Below are 14,191 nucleotides of genomic sequence, written 5' to 3' on the forward strand. Positions count from 1 at the left end.
CTTTAAAAGCAGATTTCAGGGACACCTCAGTGACTCAGTTGTTTAGGCGCCTGTGTTCGGCTAAGGTCATGATCCCCATGATCAAGCCCTGCACCCTCTGCCTCTTCCCTTGTTGGTGTTCTCTTGTGTGCATGGTTCCTCACCCTCTCTCTCTCAAATAAATAAATAAAATCTTACCAAAAAAAAAAAAAAAGCAAATTTCAGTCACAATTCTCAATCTCAAATTAGGTTATTTCATTTTTCTGAGTTCCACTCGAAAGATATAGGTAGAAAAAATACAATAGAAAAGAAAAAGCCAGAAAGGAAGCCATAGGATCAACTGGTTATATTCTTAAATGCTCAGGTCTCTTGGAGTCTTCTCTACCATGGACAATCAGCATGTATCATCCATTATTACCTGAAAAAAAGTTTAAACTAAAATACAATACCTGCTGCTACATACTGAACCCTCAAGTACAAGGCAGGGTAGGAGTGGGAAGGGGACCAGCATTTATTTAGAAATAATTCTTAGCCAACGAATCAGCAATTTATCTTACCTTTAATAGTTCTAGATTTCCCTCCTTTGCCATGGGCACCCCCCTTTTTACTGGATAGCCCATTCGAATGGGAAGAGGTACAGCAGAAGGTTTAAATGGTGCTGCAACAGGATAAACACTAGGCCAATCTTGGTCAACAGTCATTTTCTCTGTCCTAGGAGGTAGTGCCTATAGAACATAAAATGGCTTAGTATTTTAAATATGAATATGATCTTTAATTTTAAAGCAAAAAACCTACAAAAAAAGAAACACAAGCAGAATTGCAACTGATGTAAAATCTGACCTCTTATAAAGCTGCTGCTATTCAAATGAAAAACACCAAATCTACCTAATATTTTTGCACTGTTTCTGCAAAGCTTCTGGTAAGGATCTCCTTTAATAGCACACTTCCTTCACTAAAAATTTCTGTGGATTTAGACTTTTAGCAAATTTTTTACATTTTGTTGAAGAGTAACAATGTGTTTTGAAATACAGATCTTCCTCAACTTACAATGGGTTTATTGGACACTCAGTGTTTAAGTTGAAAACACCGTAAGTTAAAAACGCTTTTAATACACCTAACATACCAAACAGCATACCTTAGCCTAGCCTGCCTTAAATGTGCTTAGAACACTTACATTAGCTTACATTTGGGCAAAATCTTCTAAAACAAAGCCTATTTTATAATAAAGTGTTGAATATGTCATATAATTTATTGAATACTGTACTGAAAGTTACAAAAAAAAAAAAAAGAATGATTATAAGGTACAGACTGGTTGTTAAGTATATTGGTTATTTATCCTCATGACTCTGTGGCTATGCCTAACTGACACTGCCCAGCATCGTACAAGCTCATACCGCATAATGCTAGCCTAGGAAATGATCAAAATTCAAAATTCCTAGAACAGTTTCTACTGAATGTGTACTGCTTTCTCACCACTATAAAGCTGAAAAATTATAAGCTGAACCAGTGTAAGGTGGTGAATGTTTCCCAAGTTAAAATAGTTTTCAGAACTTTATTGATGGAAGTCAGTAAGGAGAAGACACTGAAAACTGAGAACTAGAGGAAATAAGAAATAAATAATATGAACTTGGAAATAAGTAAGTAGGTTAAACTAACTGAATACATATATAATGAGAGATTATATGTCTCCTAGTTTCAGAGAACAGCTATGTGACAGTTTAGTCAATCACATTAACGTACACGTATTTTTTAAAAAACTGTATTCATTTGAAGGGGACAGCCGGCATATTAAAAGTAGGGTTTAAAGAAGCAAAATCTGGCAATGCCCAACAATGCAATACCAAAACTAGGGTAGTGTACGCCTTGGGAAAAGGTAATATTCCTGTGAAAATAACTACTCAAGATAATTATAATTTGGTACCATTTAACTTCCATCTAATAATTTGTCTCTGTTCTGACTCCATCCTCAATATAATTTACTGACCTTAGGATTCGGATTCTTTTATAGACTTGCGTACAGGGTAAGACCAAACTGGTGAGATTAATACACACATCCCAGGCTTCATAATTATTAAAAGTACCACCAAAAATAATTCTATATTCTAGTTTATATACCTATTTCCCAGGAATATGTGAGTCTATTTCTCAAAGATGATCCATTTCTTGGGGTACTGACAAAAACCAGTCAAAGACTAGAGCCAAAGCTCTGGCAGTCACCAAGTTCGCATCCCCTGGTGAAGCCTTCTCGGGCAGCATTCTTCTGCCTGATCATCAATATCTGCCTCACTTTAGAACTTCAGAGATCATGAAAATATATAGTAGAGCACATTAATTGTTTACCTTTCTTCTCAGTGGTCTTTCATATCTGGATGTTCTGGCTGCTGTACCTAAAGGACAACACAGTAGTTACAGAGAACTGAATAGGTACAGTTGTTCAACAGTGATCATGATCCCAAAACTCTGAGATTATTTCAGGTATTCATGAAAATGAAACAATAATCCATTTTCTGTAAGCTCTGGGACTAACTCATCTTAATGAAAAGTCAGAAATAGTTAAGAAAAGTCCAGTTACTATTTTTTTAAGATTTTATTTATTTATTTGACAGACAGAGATCACAAGTAGGCAGAGAGGCAGGCAGAGAGAGAGGGAGGAAGCAGGCTCCCTGCTGAGCAGAGAGCCCGATGTGGGTTCTCGATCCCAGGACCCTGAGATCAGGACCTGAGCGGAAGGCAGAGGCATAACCCACTGAGCCACCCAGGTGCCCCAAAGTCCAGTTATTTAAATATAAAATGTATTGTGACTGATAATATAGTGAATTAATCACCCAAAGAAATATTTTTAATAAATATTAAGGTTCATAATCAAACTCACTTTCCCAAGTTAAAATATCTAGTTAGAAATAAGAACTTTACATCTTTAAAGATATTTGAATAGAAATGTTTTAACTATAAATATACTTGCCCATATTTGGCATTATTTGGTTCCACCAAAAAAACAAAACAAAACAAAAAAACCTTTGTTTTTCCTTCTGTATTGCATATTAGAACATATTAGCCAATGTTACAGTAATGCCAGTAAAAACAAAAATCATGGCCATTCCTAATAAATCATATAACTATAGAAGACAGTAAGTTATTTACATACGGTATATAGCTTTCGTCTCTCTAAATGTTCTGCTTCATCACAGCATACAGTGCTATAATTATGCAGCACTTTCACATGCCAGGCACTATGCTACATGCTTTTCATTATCTCACTTAATCTTATTGTTCACAATAACTGGAAGTACTATTTTTATCCTTAGAGGTCATTTAGAGCCAAGAAAAAGAGTTAGGGTGACAACAGGATTGCATATAGAACTCTCCACACTCTGAACCACTTCTATCTCTAGCTTTATCTCCCTTCACAAGGTCCCACAGCTAAACTAAACTTCCAGTACCAGAGCCTGTGGACTTTCTCCAAACTTACTGGCCCCTCTGCCTGGAATGTGCATCCCTTCCACCTGTCTGGCTTCTGTCCCCTTCTGCCTCCCCATCTCATTTCTTTATCTGACAAATTTTTATTCATCCCTTGATAGTAATTCATTTATTCACTCAATCATTTGAGTGATATTATATATCAGAAACGGAGAAGGCAGCAATGTGCAAAAGAAACACAGACCTTGCTTTCACAGAATGTAGTCTGTCAAATAAGATATTTAACAAGTGATTTCAATAAATAGTCATACTATTAAGGGCAACATACAGCAGAAGACAAAACTTAGTTGGAGAGAATTGCCCTGAAGAGCTGGATTTTAAGCCTAAACCTTAAGGATGAGCAAGAGGTAGCGCTAGGAACAGGCAAGTGAGAAAGTTTCTACACAGAAAAGGAAATGTAAAATCAATGGGAATAGTTCAAGATAGCTGAAATTTAAGACTAGAACAGAAAGGACATTGAGAAAAGAAGCTGGAAATATTTAATAAGCACCTCAACTATAATACATCATTAAGAGAGCTCTTAATTTTCTTCTTCCAGACTTCCTGACCCCTGTAAATGATACTGCCAATAATCCGATTACTCAGGATAAGAATCTAACCTGCTTCCCGAGACTTATTCTTATGCCCCATATCAAATCCATCAGTAAGTCCTCCTAGCCGTTCCACTTTTAGCCCACTAAAGTTGGTTCTTCACACAGTGATTTTTTAAAAATATTTTATTTATTTATCTGACAGAGAGAGAGAGAGCGGCCAAGCAGGGGGAGCAGTGGGCAGAGGGAGAAGTAGGTTCCCCACCAAGCAGGGAGCCTGATGAGGGGCTTGATCCCAGGACCCCAGGATCATGACACAAGTCAAAGAAGGCAGATGCTTAACTGACTGAGCCACCCAGGTGCCCCAGGGGTCAGTGATCTTCTAAAAGTATAAATCAGGGGCACCTGAATGGCTCAGCTGGTTAAGCATCTGACTCTTGATTTCGGCTCAGGTCATGATCTCAGGGTCATGGGATCAATCTCTGCTTCAGGCTCCACACTCAGCAGTCGGCTTGTCCTTCTCCCTCTGCTCCTCCTCTCCTGAAATAAATAATTATATCACTTCCATGTTCAAAACCCTCCAGTATAATCCCAAACTTAAAATCCTAAAAGCTGTGCAAGATCAGATCATTACTTATCTTTCTGACATCTTTTTTGTTTTTTAAAGATTTTATTTATTTATTTGACAGACAGAGATCACAAGTAGGCAGAGAGAGAGAGGAGGAAGCAGGCTCCCTGCCAAGCAGAGAACCTGATGCAGTACTCGATCCCAGGACCCTGAGATCATGACCCAAGCAGAAGGCAGACGCTCAACCCACTGAGCCACCCAGGCGCCCTCTTTCTGACATCTTAAGACTACCACTTACCTATGTTCATTTACCTCACTGACTTTCTTTCTCTTCCTTGATCACACCCCTAAGCTTGTTCTCAATTCCTGGCCTTTGCACTTGCAGATCCCTATGTTAACAATGCTATTCCCTCCGGATCTTGGCATGGTATATACCATGAGCTCTGCTCAAATGTCACTTCCTCAAGGAGGTCTTTCCAAACTACTCAAATTTTATCTATCCTATAGCCAGTACTCCTCCAATCTATTATTTTCAATACTCTGCTTTATTTTCCTTCAAAGCCCTAATCACCACCTGACACTGTACTGACATTGTTTTGTTTATAATCTGACTTACCCAAAACAATATAAATTTCATGAGGTGAGAGACCTTGCTATATCCCATTATCTAGAACACTACCCAGCACACAGTAGGAGTTAAGTATTTACAGAATGAATAAAAACCTTACAAGACACAATCATTAAGACGATAAAGGGCCACTCTGACAAGTTAAGGAATTTATCCTATCTTAAAGCAATGAGAAATCATTAACAGATTTTGAACAAGGGAGTGGCAAGGTAAGATTCGCTTTTTGAATACTTGACTCTATCGCTTCTCAGCCTTTTGGCTAAGATCAAGTGTGAATACTTCACTCTAGTTATGAGAATTCAAGGTAGGAGAGCATGAGCAGAAATAGGGACCAGTAAAGAAACTACTGTAGAAGTGAGAGTTGGTGGCCTAGACTGAACTCTTGGTAATACAAAGATTAGCGATTGTACAGACGGTAGCTAGGACAGCACCTGGTGAATGACTGGACACGCCCCCTCTTTGACATCGTTTTTCCCGATTCCCTCCCGAGGGCTCTTCCTCCATGCCCGTTACTCTAGTCACGCTTCCATTACAGCACCTCACACTGCATATAGTGTGACTCCGTTAACAGATCTGTCTTTTCCACAGATTCTTCCAAGTAAGAACAAGTGTCTTGAATGAAGGTCATCTCAATGATGTCTGTTGAATGAAGGTCATCCCATTTGGTGGCCTACCTAGGGCTGGAATTCAGAGCGGCAATTTGTCCCACGAGAGCTGTATGCTTCTCTTAACGTTCGAGAAAACCCATGGTTCAGCACTGCCCAACAAACATCACCCGGCACCAGTAACTAGCGTGACCCTGTGCCAGTGGCCGCGCAAAGGGAAGACCAGAAAGCGCGGGTCACTGTAAGGGGCTAGGGGCAGAAAGCTCGCAACGTCCAGCCCATCCAGAAATCAGCGACTAAAAATCCGATGACAGGGGTACAGAAAAGAGACCCACACCTGCGGCTTTGCTACCGGGAGCAAAGGACGTACCGGCTTCCCTAAGGCGGTGCGGAGTCCGCCACCGCGGCGGCTAGCATGGATTCGGTGTTCCGCCCTCTCACCTCCCGCAAAGCCCGGAGGGGATGCGACAGACACTCACGCGGGCTTGGTATCGCGGAGCGGGTGGCCGGAGACACGGAGGTACAGAAAGCACGCAGGGTCCTGGTCCCCGGCTGCAGGGTCAGCCACGCGGAGAGCGCGGCAGCTGCCATGGTCGCGAGGACGGCAAGCCGGATGGGACAAGCGCAGTCGGGAGTCAAGGGGCGGCTCTGAGACCGCTACTGCGCAGGTTCGCCCCGCCTTGCCCCGCCCCTACGGGGGAGAAACAGGAAATAGGCGGGCCTGCAAAGTGCGCTTGGAGTCAAATGTGCAAGAAGATAGCCCCAAAACAGGAAAAACTAATAAAAGAAAACAAAAAGGTAACAAAATTTTTTAATACATACATACATAAGCAGTGAGTCCAAAGAGGACTGTAAGGAATGGGGAAAAATGTGGCTTACAGAGGGCAAATGTGATCTGGCTGGGATTTCAGATGACACAAGAGTCTGGCAGTTTACCTTAGTTAGGGCCCTGCTCCTTTGCCATTGCTGCCTTTCCACACTTTCTCGGTTTAAAGAAGTCTTGAGCTGGTGCAAGTGATATACTCTAAGAACGAGATAGTATCTGAGAGTAGTTAAAAGGATGGCCTCTAGCCAGACTACTTCTGTTTAAAACTTGACTTCATTTTTTCTTGGCTGGGTTGATCCTGATCAAGTAAATACAGCGAAAGCTCTGGGTGAGCTGTTAGCCTACAGTGAGCGCCCTTTGTGCATAGGCTGTGACTGTTTTTAATGATTTCATTAGCTCCTTTGTAGATCAGGTTAGAATTACAAAAAGACCTCATCAAGACCTCAAAAATAATGGCCATTCTTTCTTTTTTTTTTTAAAGATTTTTTAAAAAGTTTATTTGACAGAGAGAGGGCAAGAGGGAGCATGAGCAAGGGGAGCATGAGCAGGGGAAGCGGGAGAAGCAGGCTCCTCGCTGAGCAGGGAGCCCCAAGCGGGGCTGGAGGCTCAATCCCAAAACCCTGGGATCATGATCTGAGAGAAAGACAGACACTTAAGACTGAGCCATGCAGGCACCCCAATAATGGTCATTTTTAAAATGAGATTTTTTTTTTCTGCCCTCCTCTATTTCAATAAAAAGTTGTAGATTTGTGTGTCTGTAAAGGAGGTGAGTTCAAGGTCTTCCTGCCTCGAGGCATCTTGGATTGAAACCTATTTTGACAACCCTAGGATGGATTAATGTACAACCATTAAAAAACTATCCTCTATTGTTTTTAATAGGTACTATAATATTTAACCAAAGTACAAAATTACAGTAACAGGAATAACTGGGAACCAACATGACTGACTCTTGGTAAGCATACCAAGTAGAGCAGGGGGGTGCAGGTGTCCCAGAGTAGTGTGTGTGCAAGCATTCCGTGTGCTATGGACATCAATCAGTATTGTTGGGGGGTGGGGGAGGGTAATTGGCAGATAGGGAAAAGTATTAGTGATAATCACCATTCTCATCTTTTCTGGCCTTTTACCATCCCATAATTGTTCCAAAGCAGAAGTACAGTTTGTTAAATGTACTAGTTTCCTAGGGCTGCCCTAAGAAAGTACCACAAATTGAGTGACTTAAAATTTATTCTCTCACCAGTTCTAGATGTGAAAAACCCCAAATCCAGGTGTTAGCAGGGAAAATTAATAAAAGGAAAATTAATAAAAGAAAATATCTGTTAAAACTAATTAAAGGAAATATCATTTAAAATGAAGTCTAGAGGCCAGATGAGGGAGCTGTCACATCTACCACTAGCCAGCAAGTACAGACCCCACCAGGAACAGAGAGAGTACCTTGCAAGTCTTGCCAGTGGATACCAGTTTACTAAGCCCCGCAGGAAAAGACTGTTGTTCTCCTACCCCAGCAACAGCCCAGTCAGTAAGAGACTGTCACGATTAGCTAACGAAAAGGCAACGCCCCGCAGGAAAAGACTGTTGTTCTCCTACCCCAGCAACAGCCCAGTCAGTAAGAGACTGTCATGATTAGCTAACGAAAAGGCAACATGCCTCAAACTCCCAGTTTACTCCCTAGGACTTTTCATCCATAACAGCCCCTCCCAACTCCCTTCTTTGTAACAAAGCAGTCTCTCATTTGTTCTCCATACATGCCAATGGTTTTGCTGTAGCATTCATGTCCTAAACTGCAAGTCTCTGCTAATCCCTAGTAAACTCATTTTTGCTGGTAAAATAATTGATAGTTTTAAGATTAACAGTTCCTTCTGGAAGTTCTGAGAATCTGTTTATGCCTCTCTCCTCACTTCTGATGGTTTGCAGTAGCTTGTAGATACATGGCTCCAATCCCTGCTTCTGTCTTCACATGGTGAGCTACCCTCTCCTCTGTTTTTAAGATTAAAAGTACAGCCTTTTGGTCAGATGGGTATGGGGTTTGAATCCAGGCTCTGTTATTTTGTGTTCTGGGGAAAATCTACCTAACATCTCCGACCTTCAGTTTCATGGAAAATGGAACCGTAAGATCTTCCTCAGAGCTGTTGTGATTAACTAGTTATGTTGCAGAAGGCAGAATATAAATGGTGGTCATGGGGCCCCTAGGTGGCTCAGTGGGTTAAGCCTCTGCCTTTGGCTCAGGTCATGATCCCAGGGCCCTGGGATTGAGTCCCGCATGGGGCTCTCTGTTCAGCAGGGAGCCTGCTTCCCTCTCTCTCTGCCTGCTTCTCTGCCTACTTGTGATCTCTCTCTGCTAAATAAATAAATAAAATCTTAAATAAATAAATGGTGGTCATTGGAATTAAGCTCATGGTCAATACAGCTGTGATTTTTGCTCTCTCCAGTTTGTATGTTCTAGTACAGTGAATTACAAGACCTATACCATACAAATTTAGGGACAAAAGAAGTATGAATCTTTACAGAATTACTTTATATTCAGGGATCTCTCAGTTTCTGAGCAGGAAGTTGAGACTCCTGTCCTCACCCTGCCCTCCTGTGTTTTCTTTTTGTCTTACTATCTCCCTAAGACATTAGTGGACAGACATGACCAGAGTTAGAGGAGCTAGAAAAATACTTACTGTTTTCCCAGACATCAAGTACAGTAAGGTTCCTTCTGAATTAAAAGAATTCATTTGCAATCCTGTCTGCAGGCAGTAATATGTTTCATGCAGTGTAAACAGTAACACATGTACCTAGGAGTCACTAAGAATTACATAATTTTTCAGTTGGAAGAATTCTTTTTTTTTTTTTTAATTAAAGATTTTATTTATTTATTTGACAGAGAGAGATCACAGTAGGCAGAGAGGCAGGCAGAGAGAGGGGAAGGGAAGCAGACCCCTGCTGAGCAGAGAACCCGATGCGGGACTCGATCCCAGGACCCTGAGATCATGACCTGAGCCGAAGGCAGCGGCTTAACCCACTGAGCCACCGAGGCGCCCTCAGTTGGAAGAATTCTTAAAAGTGCAGTTGCTCACTTAGGATAAACACTTTTTGTTCAGCTTTCTTACCAAATTATGGCCCCGCAAATTATGCAGCCAGTGCTGTGTGGAATAATTTTAAATATTAAGGATTTTTATAATGGGGTTTTATTATATCTAAAACCCAGATTAATCCAGTGACTTTCTGTCAGAGAGCTACTTTCAGTTAAAACTTCAAAACATCTTCTTAGTTAATAGCAAAATTCTTAATTCTTAATTGCAGATTTCTTAAGCAAATTCTTAATTAAGCAGAATTGTTAATTAAGCAATATTCTTTTTTTTTTTTTTTGAAGATTTTATTTATTTGTCAGAGAGAGGGAGAGAGAGCGAGCACAGGCAGACAGAGAGGCAGGCAGAGGCAGAGGGAGAAGCAGGCTCCCTGCCGAGCAAGGAGCCCGATGTGGGACTCCATCCCAGGACGCTGGGATCATGACCTGAGCCGAAGGCAGCTGCTTAACCAACTGAGCCACCCAGGCGTCCCATTAAGCAATATTCTTCATGTTAACTCTCCAGCAAACTGGAGAGAGTGGGTATGGAGAGAGGGTGAGACTCCCGAAGGCTTAACTTTCTGTATTTCCATACTTTTTTACAGCAGAATGCAGATTTTTTAAAAGTACAGTATTTTTAAAATCAGCAAAAGCTTCACATTTTTATTTTCATGAAAAATAAGAAGACATGGTAAGTCTTTGATTTATATCTTCCAGTTGTTTAGAACATGAATATTTACAATTTGTACTAGAGTTCCCAAAATTATTGTTAGCTTATAATTTAGTATGGAAAAATGTTATCACAAGCATCATCTCCTTCGAATTAATTGAACTCATCTCCATTTACAGATAAGAAAATGAAGAGTTAAGTCGCCAGACTCTGCTCTTAAGATAATTCAACTCAAACCCACCTCTGATTTCAAACTGAATGTTGTTTTTACTACCCTAACCACCTTCTTGATAGTTTCCTTGACACAGCATTGCTACAGATAGGGTCCCCATATGCCAAGGAAACATTGTCAGGGTAGCTTCCAGCTCATTCAAAGTGTGTGCCTTTATTTCTTCCCTTGCATCCTTAATATTTAAGATGTTTGGAAATACAGCATTAATTGTGGTAGATTTCATCCCTACATCCAATCATCAGCAAACGCTGTATGCTTTACCTTCAACTCTTTTTTTTTTTTTAAGATTTTATTTATTTATTTACAGAGAGAAATCACAAGTAATGGAGAGGCAGGCAGAGAGAGAGAGGGAAGCAGGCTCCCTGCTGAGCAGAGAACCCGATGCGGGACTCGATCCCAGGACCCTGAGATCATGACCTGAGCCGAAGGCAGCGGCTTAACCCACTGAGCCACCCAGGCGCCCTTTACCTTCAACTCTTGTAACAGCTTCCCAGCTGCTCCCATGGGCTCGGATTTCACTCTTTCCTCCTTACAACCTAGTCGCCACCCAGTAATCAAGTGAGGTGTTGTTTTTTGTTTTAAAGATTTTATTTATCTGAGAGAGGGAGAGAGAGAGAGAGAGCATGAGAGGGGAAGAGGTCAGAAGGAGAAGCAGACTCCCCGCATAGCTAGGAGCCCAATGCGGGACTCCACCCGGGGACTCCGGGATCATGACTTGAGCCGAAGGCAGTGGCTTAACCAGCTGAGCCACCCAGGCACCCAAGTGAGATTTTTTTTTAAAGTGTAAGTCTGATCAAGGCATGTCTGTCTGTCCCTTTATCACTCACAATAAAATTGGGTCCTCACAAGTGTGATTGGCTTGTTTAATTTGCTGGGTACTTCAATTTCGACTCCTGTCACTCTCTCCCAGGCTCCCTGGACTCCACTCACACCAGCCGCCTCTGCTTTGCTTTACACACATTGACTCTGCTCCCATTTCAGGCTCTGCCTTTGCAGTACTCTAAGCTTAGAACATTCTTTCCCAGATCTATCTGTACTAATGCTCTACTAATGCTCTCCCTTTTCATTCAGATCTCTGGTCAATTATCCCTTATCAGAGGTCTTCCTTAACCTAAATCCCATATATAGTGGTACCCCCTTCACTCTCTATCCCTTTATCCGTGCTTTATTTTCATAACACCAGATATATTTTTAAGATGCATTTTATATAATCATATATTTATCAGTTGTCAGTCTTCCATCATTAAAAGAGAAATCGCCAAGAGTAGGGACTTTGTTCTTCTTACTACTGGATTGGAAGGGTGTAGGACAGAACCTGACATAAAACTAGGCATTTACCAATCATGTGAATGAATCTTTCATTTACATTCTTAAGCACTTTTTGCTTCACTTAGTTTTCCTCTCTTATAGTACTATTACAATTCCACTCAGGCTTTTAAGCAAAGATGCTTTTTATAAGTGGATACATGTTAATCATCATTACGAGGGATTGCTATAGGGGTCGCTGTGTTTATTTTAAATGTTTTATTTATTTGACAGAGCAGGTGAGAGAGCACAAGCAGACAGAGTAGTAGAGGGAGAGGCAGAAGCGGGGAGCCTGATGTGGGTCTCAATTCCAGGACCCTGAGATCATGACCTGAGCTGATGGCAGATGCTTAATCATCTGAGCCACCCAGGCACCTCGGGGTCACTGTGTTTAACGCATAGGGAAAGTGGACACTCCAAGCAAGTCTCAAAGTGAATCCTACCTAGAGTCTCTGTGCACAGAGAAAGCAGCTGGGGAGGAGATGGGATCAAGGGCAGAGCTCATAGGAAGAGAGGGGAATGAGGTTTTGTTTAGGAGTCCTGAATCGAAACTGGTGTTGTCAATGTAATTAAACCCATTCTGTAGTCTCACGGACCAGCTTATCCCCCACCCTGCCACCTTCCACCCAAGCAGTAAAAGTACATTTTACACTTTACAGTTCTAGACTTATTAAACAATTAAACAAAGACTTTTTCTTAGCAAATCAAACTTCAAGGCTGACTTTATTCTCTCCTCTCATTTTTATTATTGAATAAATTAATTTTCCCTGCAATATGAGCAGGGATTTTTCCCCCTCTGTTGTCATGACATTATATGCTTTGACCCAGGTGATTATTTTCTTGCAATGGAGGGTGGGTAGAGAAAAAAAAAAAAATCCCATGCTGGGATGACGCATGTGGATGAGCTCGCTAAAATACTTTTTCCTTTTTGCCTTACAGTCTCTTTGCCCACATCCAGTTCAGAGGATGCTAATATAAACCTTGCCCACCTCTCTCAGCCCATCTTTCTTACTCAGACAGTTCCCCAGCAGCTTTCTGATGGACACATACTCTTCCGTTTCCAGGATAAACTGTGCCACGGCCTTCCGTCCTGGCAGCTGGCCCCGCACAGTCTCACTTTTGACACTGTCCAGGACCACTCCTCTGATGTCTTTGGGCTTACCTGGCACCCCAAAGATGATAAACAGGCCCAGACAGTCATCTCCTATCAAGTGACAGAATTCTTCAAGCTTATCAAATCGACTTCTCTTCCTGGAAGACCCCCCTGCCCTGGATTCTGGAGGGGACATGTCACAGGGCTGAGGTGCCACAGGAGGGAGGGAAGACATCTGCAGAGTTTGCACTGCCAGCTGAAGCCTGATCTGTTTGTTGGCTCCCCAGAAAGTCCAAATCCAGTCTGCCCCGAACAGTACGGCTTGGTGCTTGGTCATCTTGGTGGTGGTGAGCCATTCATCCACTCCCTTGTCTTGGCAGAAAGTGATGAAGTGGATTAAGAAGATCTCGTTCAGAGTGTTGTTAGCTGGGCACAGATTGCTCAGAGGATCTTCGAATCCAAGATACTCCCTCACTTTCTGAGCTGCATGGACTATTGCCTCGCTGACAACCTCACAGATGCTGGAATCCTCTTTGCTGTCCTTCGGAGGCAACTGTTGCGATGAGTTTTGCCCCATATTTCCTCTGCACCTGATCAGTACTGCTTCTGGAGATCGAACGTATGAAGCTCATGCAGAATGACTTCTTCGGAGAAGTTTTACAGTGTTTTACAGTGAAGTCATGTCTGGTAATGCAGTCCCAGTTTTCCGACTCAGCATTGACGTGGCATAGCTGAGCACATAGACACACAGCTAAACAAACATGCCCGGTCTCTCTGTTTGCCAACGAGGTGTGTTGTATTCACACATTCCTGCTGGTTTATTAAGTTAGAGATGATTAACTCTCACCAAAACATCTGTTCTTCTCTAGCGATGTTCACTCCACTTCTAATATTGGGCAATCTCTTCCAAGATAGGTTTCCGCTTTTCAAATTTTACTTAAAGACAGTATTTAGTTCTTTAAAGAAACATACATCTCCTTCTAAAACGAACTTCTTCAACTTTGATGGCAAGTCATTTCCCTTTGCTTTTCTAATAACCCCCTCTTCTAGGATTCCTTATGCCCCACCCAGTCCAGCTGCCCTATTTCCTTTTGTACAGAAATTCCTCAGAGCCCTCAAATTTCTACCTGTCAATATATGCTATAACCCTCCCCCATGAAATTTATGAGAGTTTGCAAACGATAAAGCATCTGTGTCACTGTTCTAATAGGTCAGAAATAAAGCCTACAGGG

At 41.7% G+C, this 14,191-nt stretch overlaps 2 protein-coding genes across 3 annotated transcripts in view; both read right to left on the minus strand.

The window, feature by feature from the left end:
- Window positions 1–6,425, minus strand: part of MRPS35 (mitochondrial ribosomal protein S35) — a 44,532-nt gene extending 38,107 nt beyond the window's left edge. Inside the window, exons 1-3 of one of the 2 annotated variants that reach the window (XM_044228765.1) lie at window positions 6,267–6,425; window positions 2,320–2,366; window positions 537–704 (exon numbers count right to left, since the gene is read on the minus strand). In XM_044228765.1, coding sequence (XP_044084700.1) covers window positions 537–704; window positions 2,320–2,366; window positions 6,267–6,378 — 327 coding nt within the window. In that variant the 5' untranslated portion in view covers window positions 6,379–6,425. Of the gene's footprint in view, window positions 1–536; window positions 705–2,319; window positions 2,367–6,157; window positions 6,222–6,266 lie in introns of those variants that run through there. The other variant, XM_044228766.1, reaches the window with a different exon arrangement.
- A 5,891-nt stretch (window positions 6,426–12,316) lies between these two features.
- On the minus strand, window positions 12,317–14,137 carry REP15 (RAB15 effector protein). The gene has a single exon (XM_044228767.1). It carries the CDS (start codon window positions 13,534–13,536, stop codon window positions 12,826–12,828), a length of 711 nt encoding a protein of 236 aa, XP_044084702.1. The 5' UTR covers window positions 13,537–14,137; the 3' UTR covers window positions 12,317–12,825.
- Between the last annotated feature and the right edge of the window lie 54 nt (window positions 14,138–14,191).

This window comes from Neovison vison, chromosome 12 (genome assembly GCF_020171115.1).
Source record: "Neovison vison isolate M4711 chromosome 12, ASM_NN_V1, whole genome shotgun sequence".
NCBI lineage: Eukaryota > Metazoa > Chordata > Mammalia > Carnivora > Mustelidae > Neogale > Neogale vison.

Excerpts from the sequence above, each read along its gene's own strand:
- REP15 (XM_044228767.1), bottom strand. The coding sequence starts at position 13,536 with ATGGGGCAAAACTCATCGCAACAGTTGCCTCCGAAGGACAGCAAAGAG.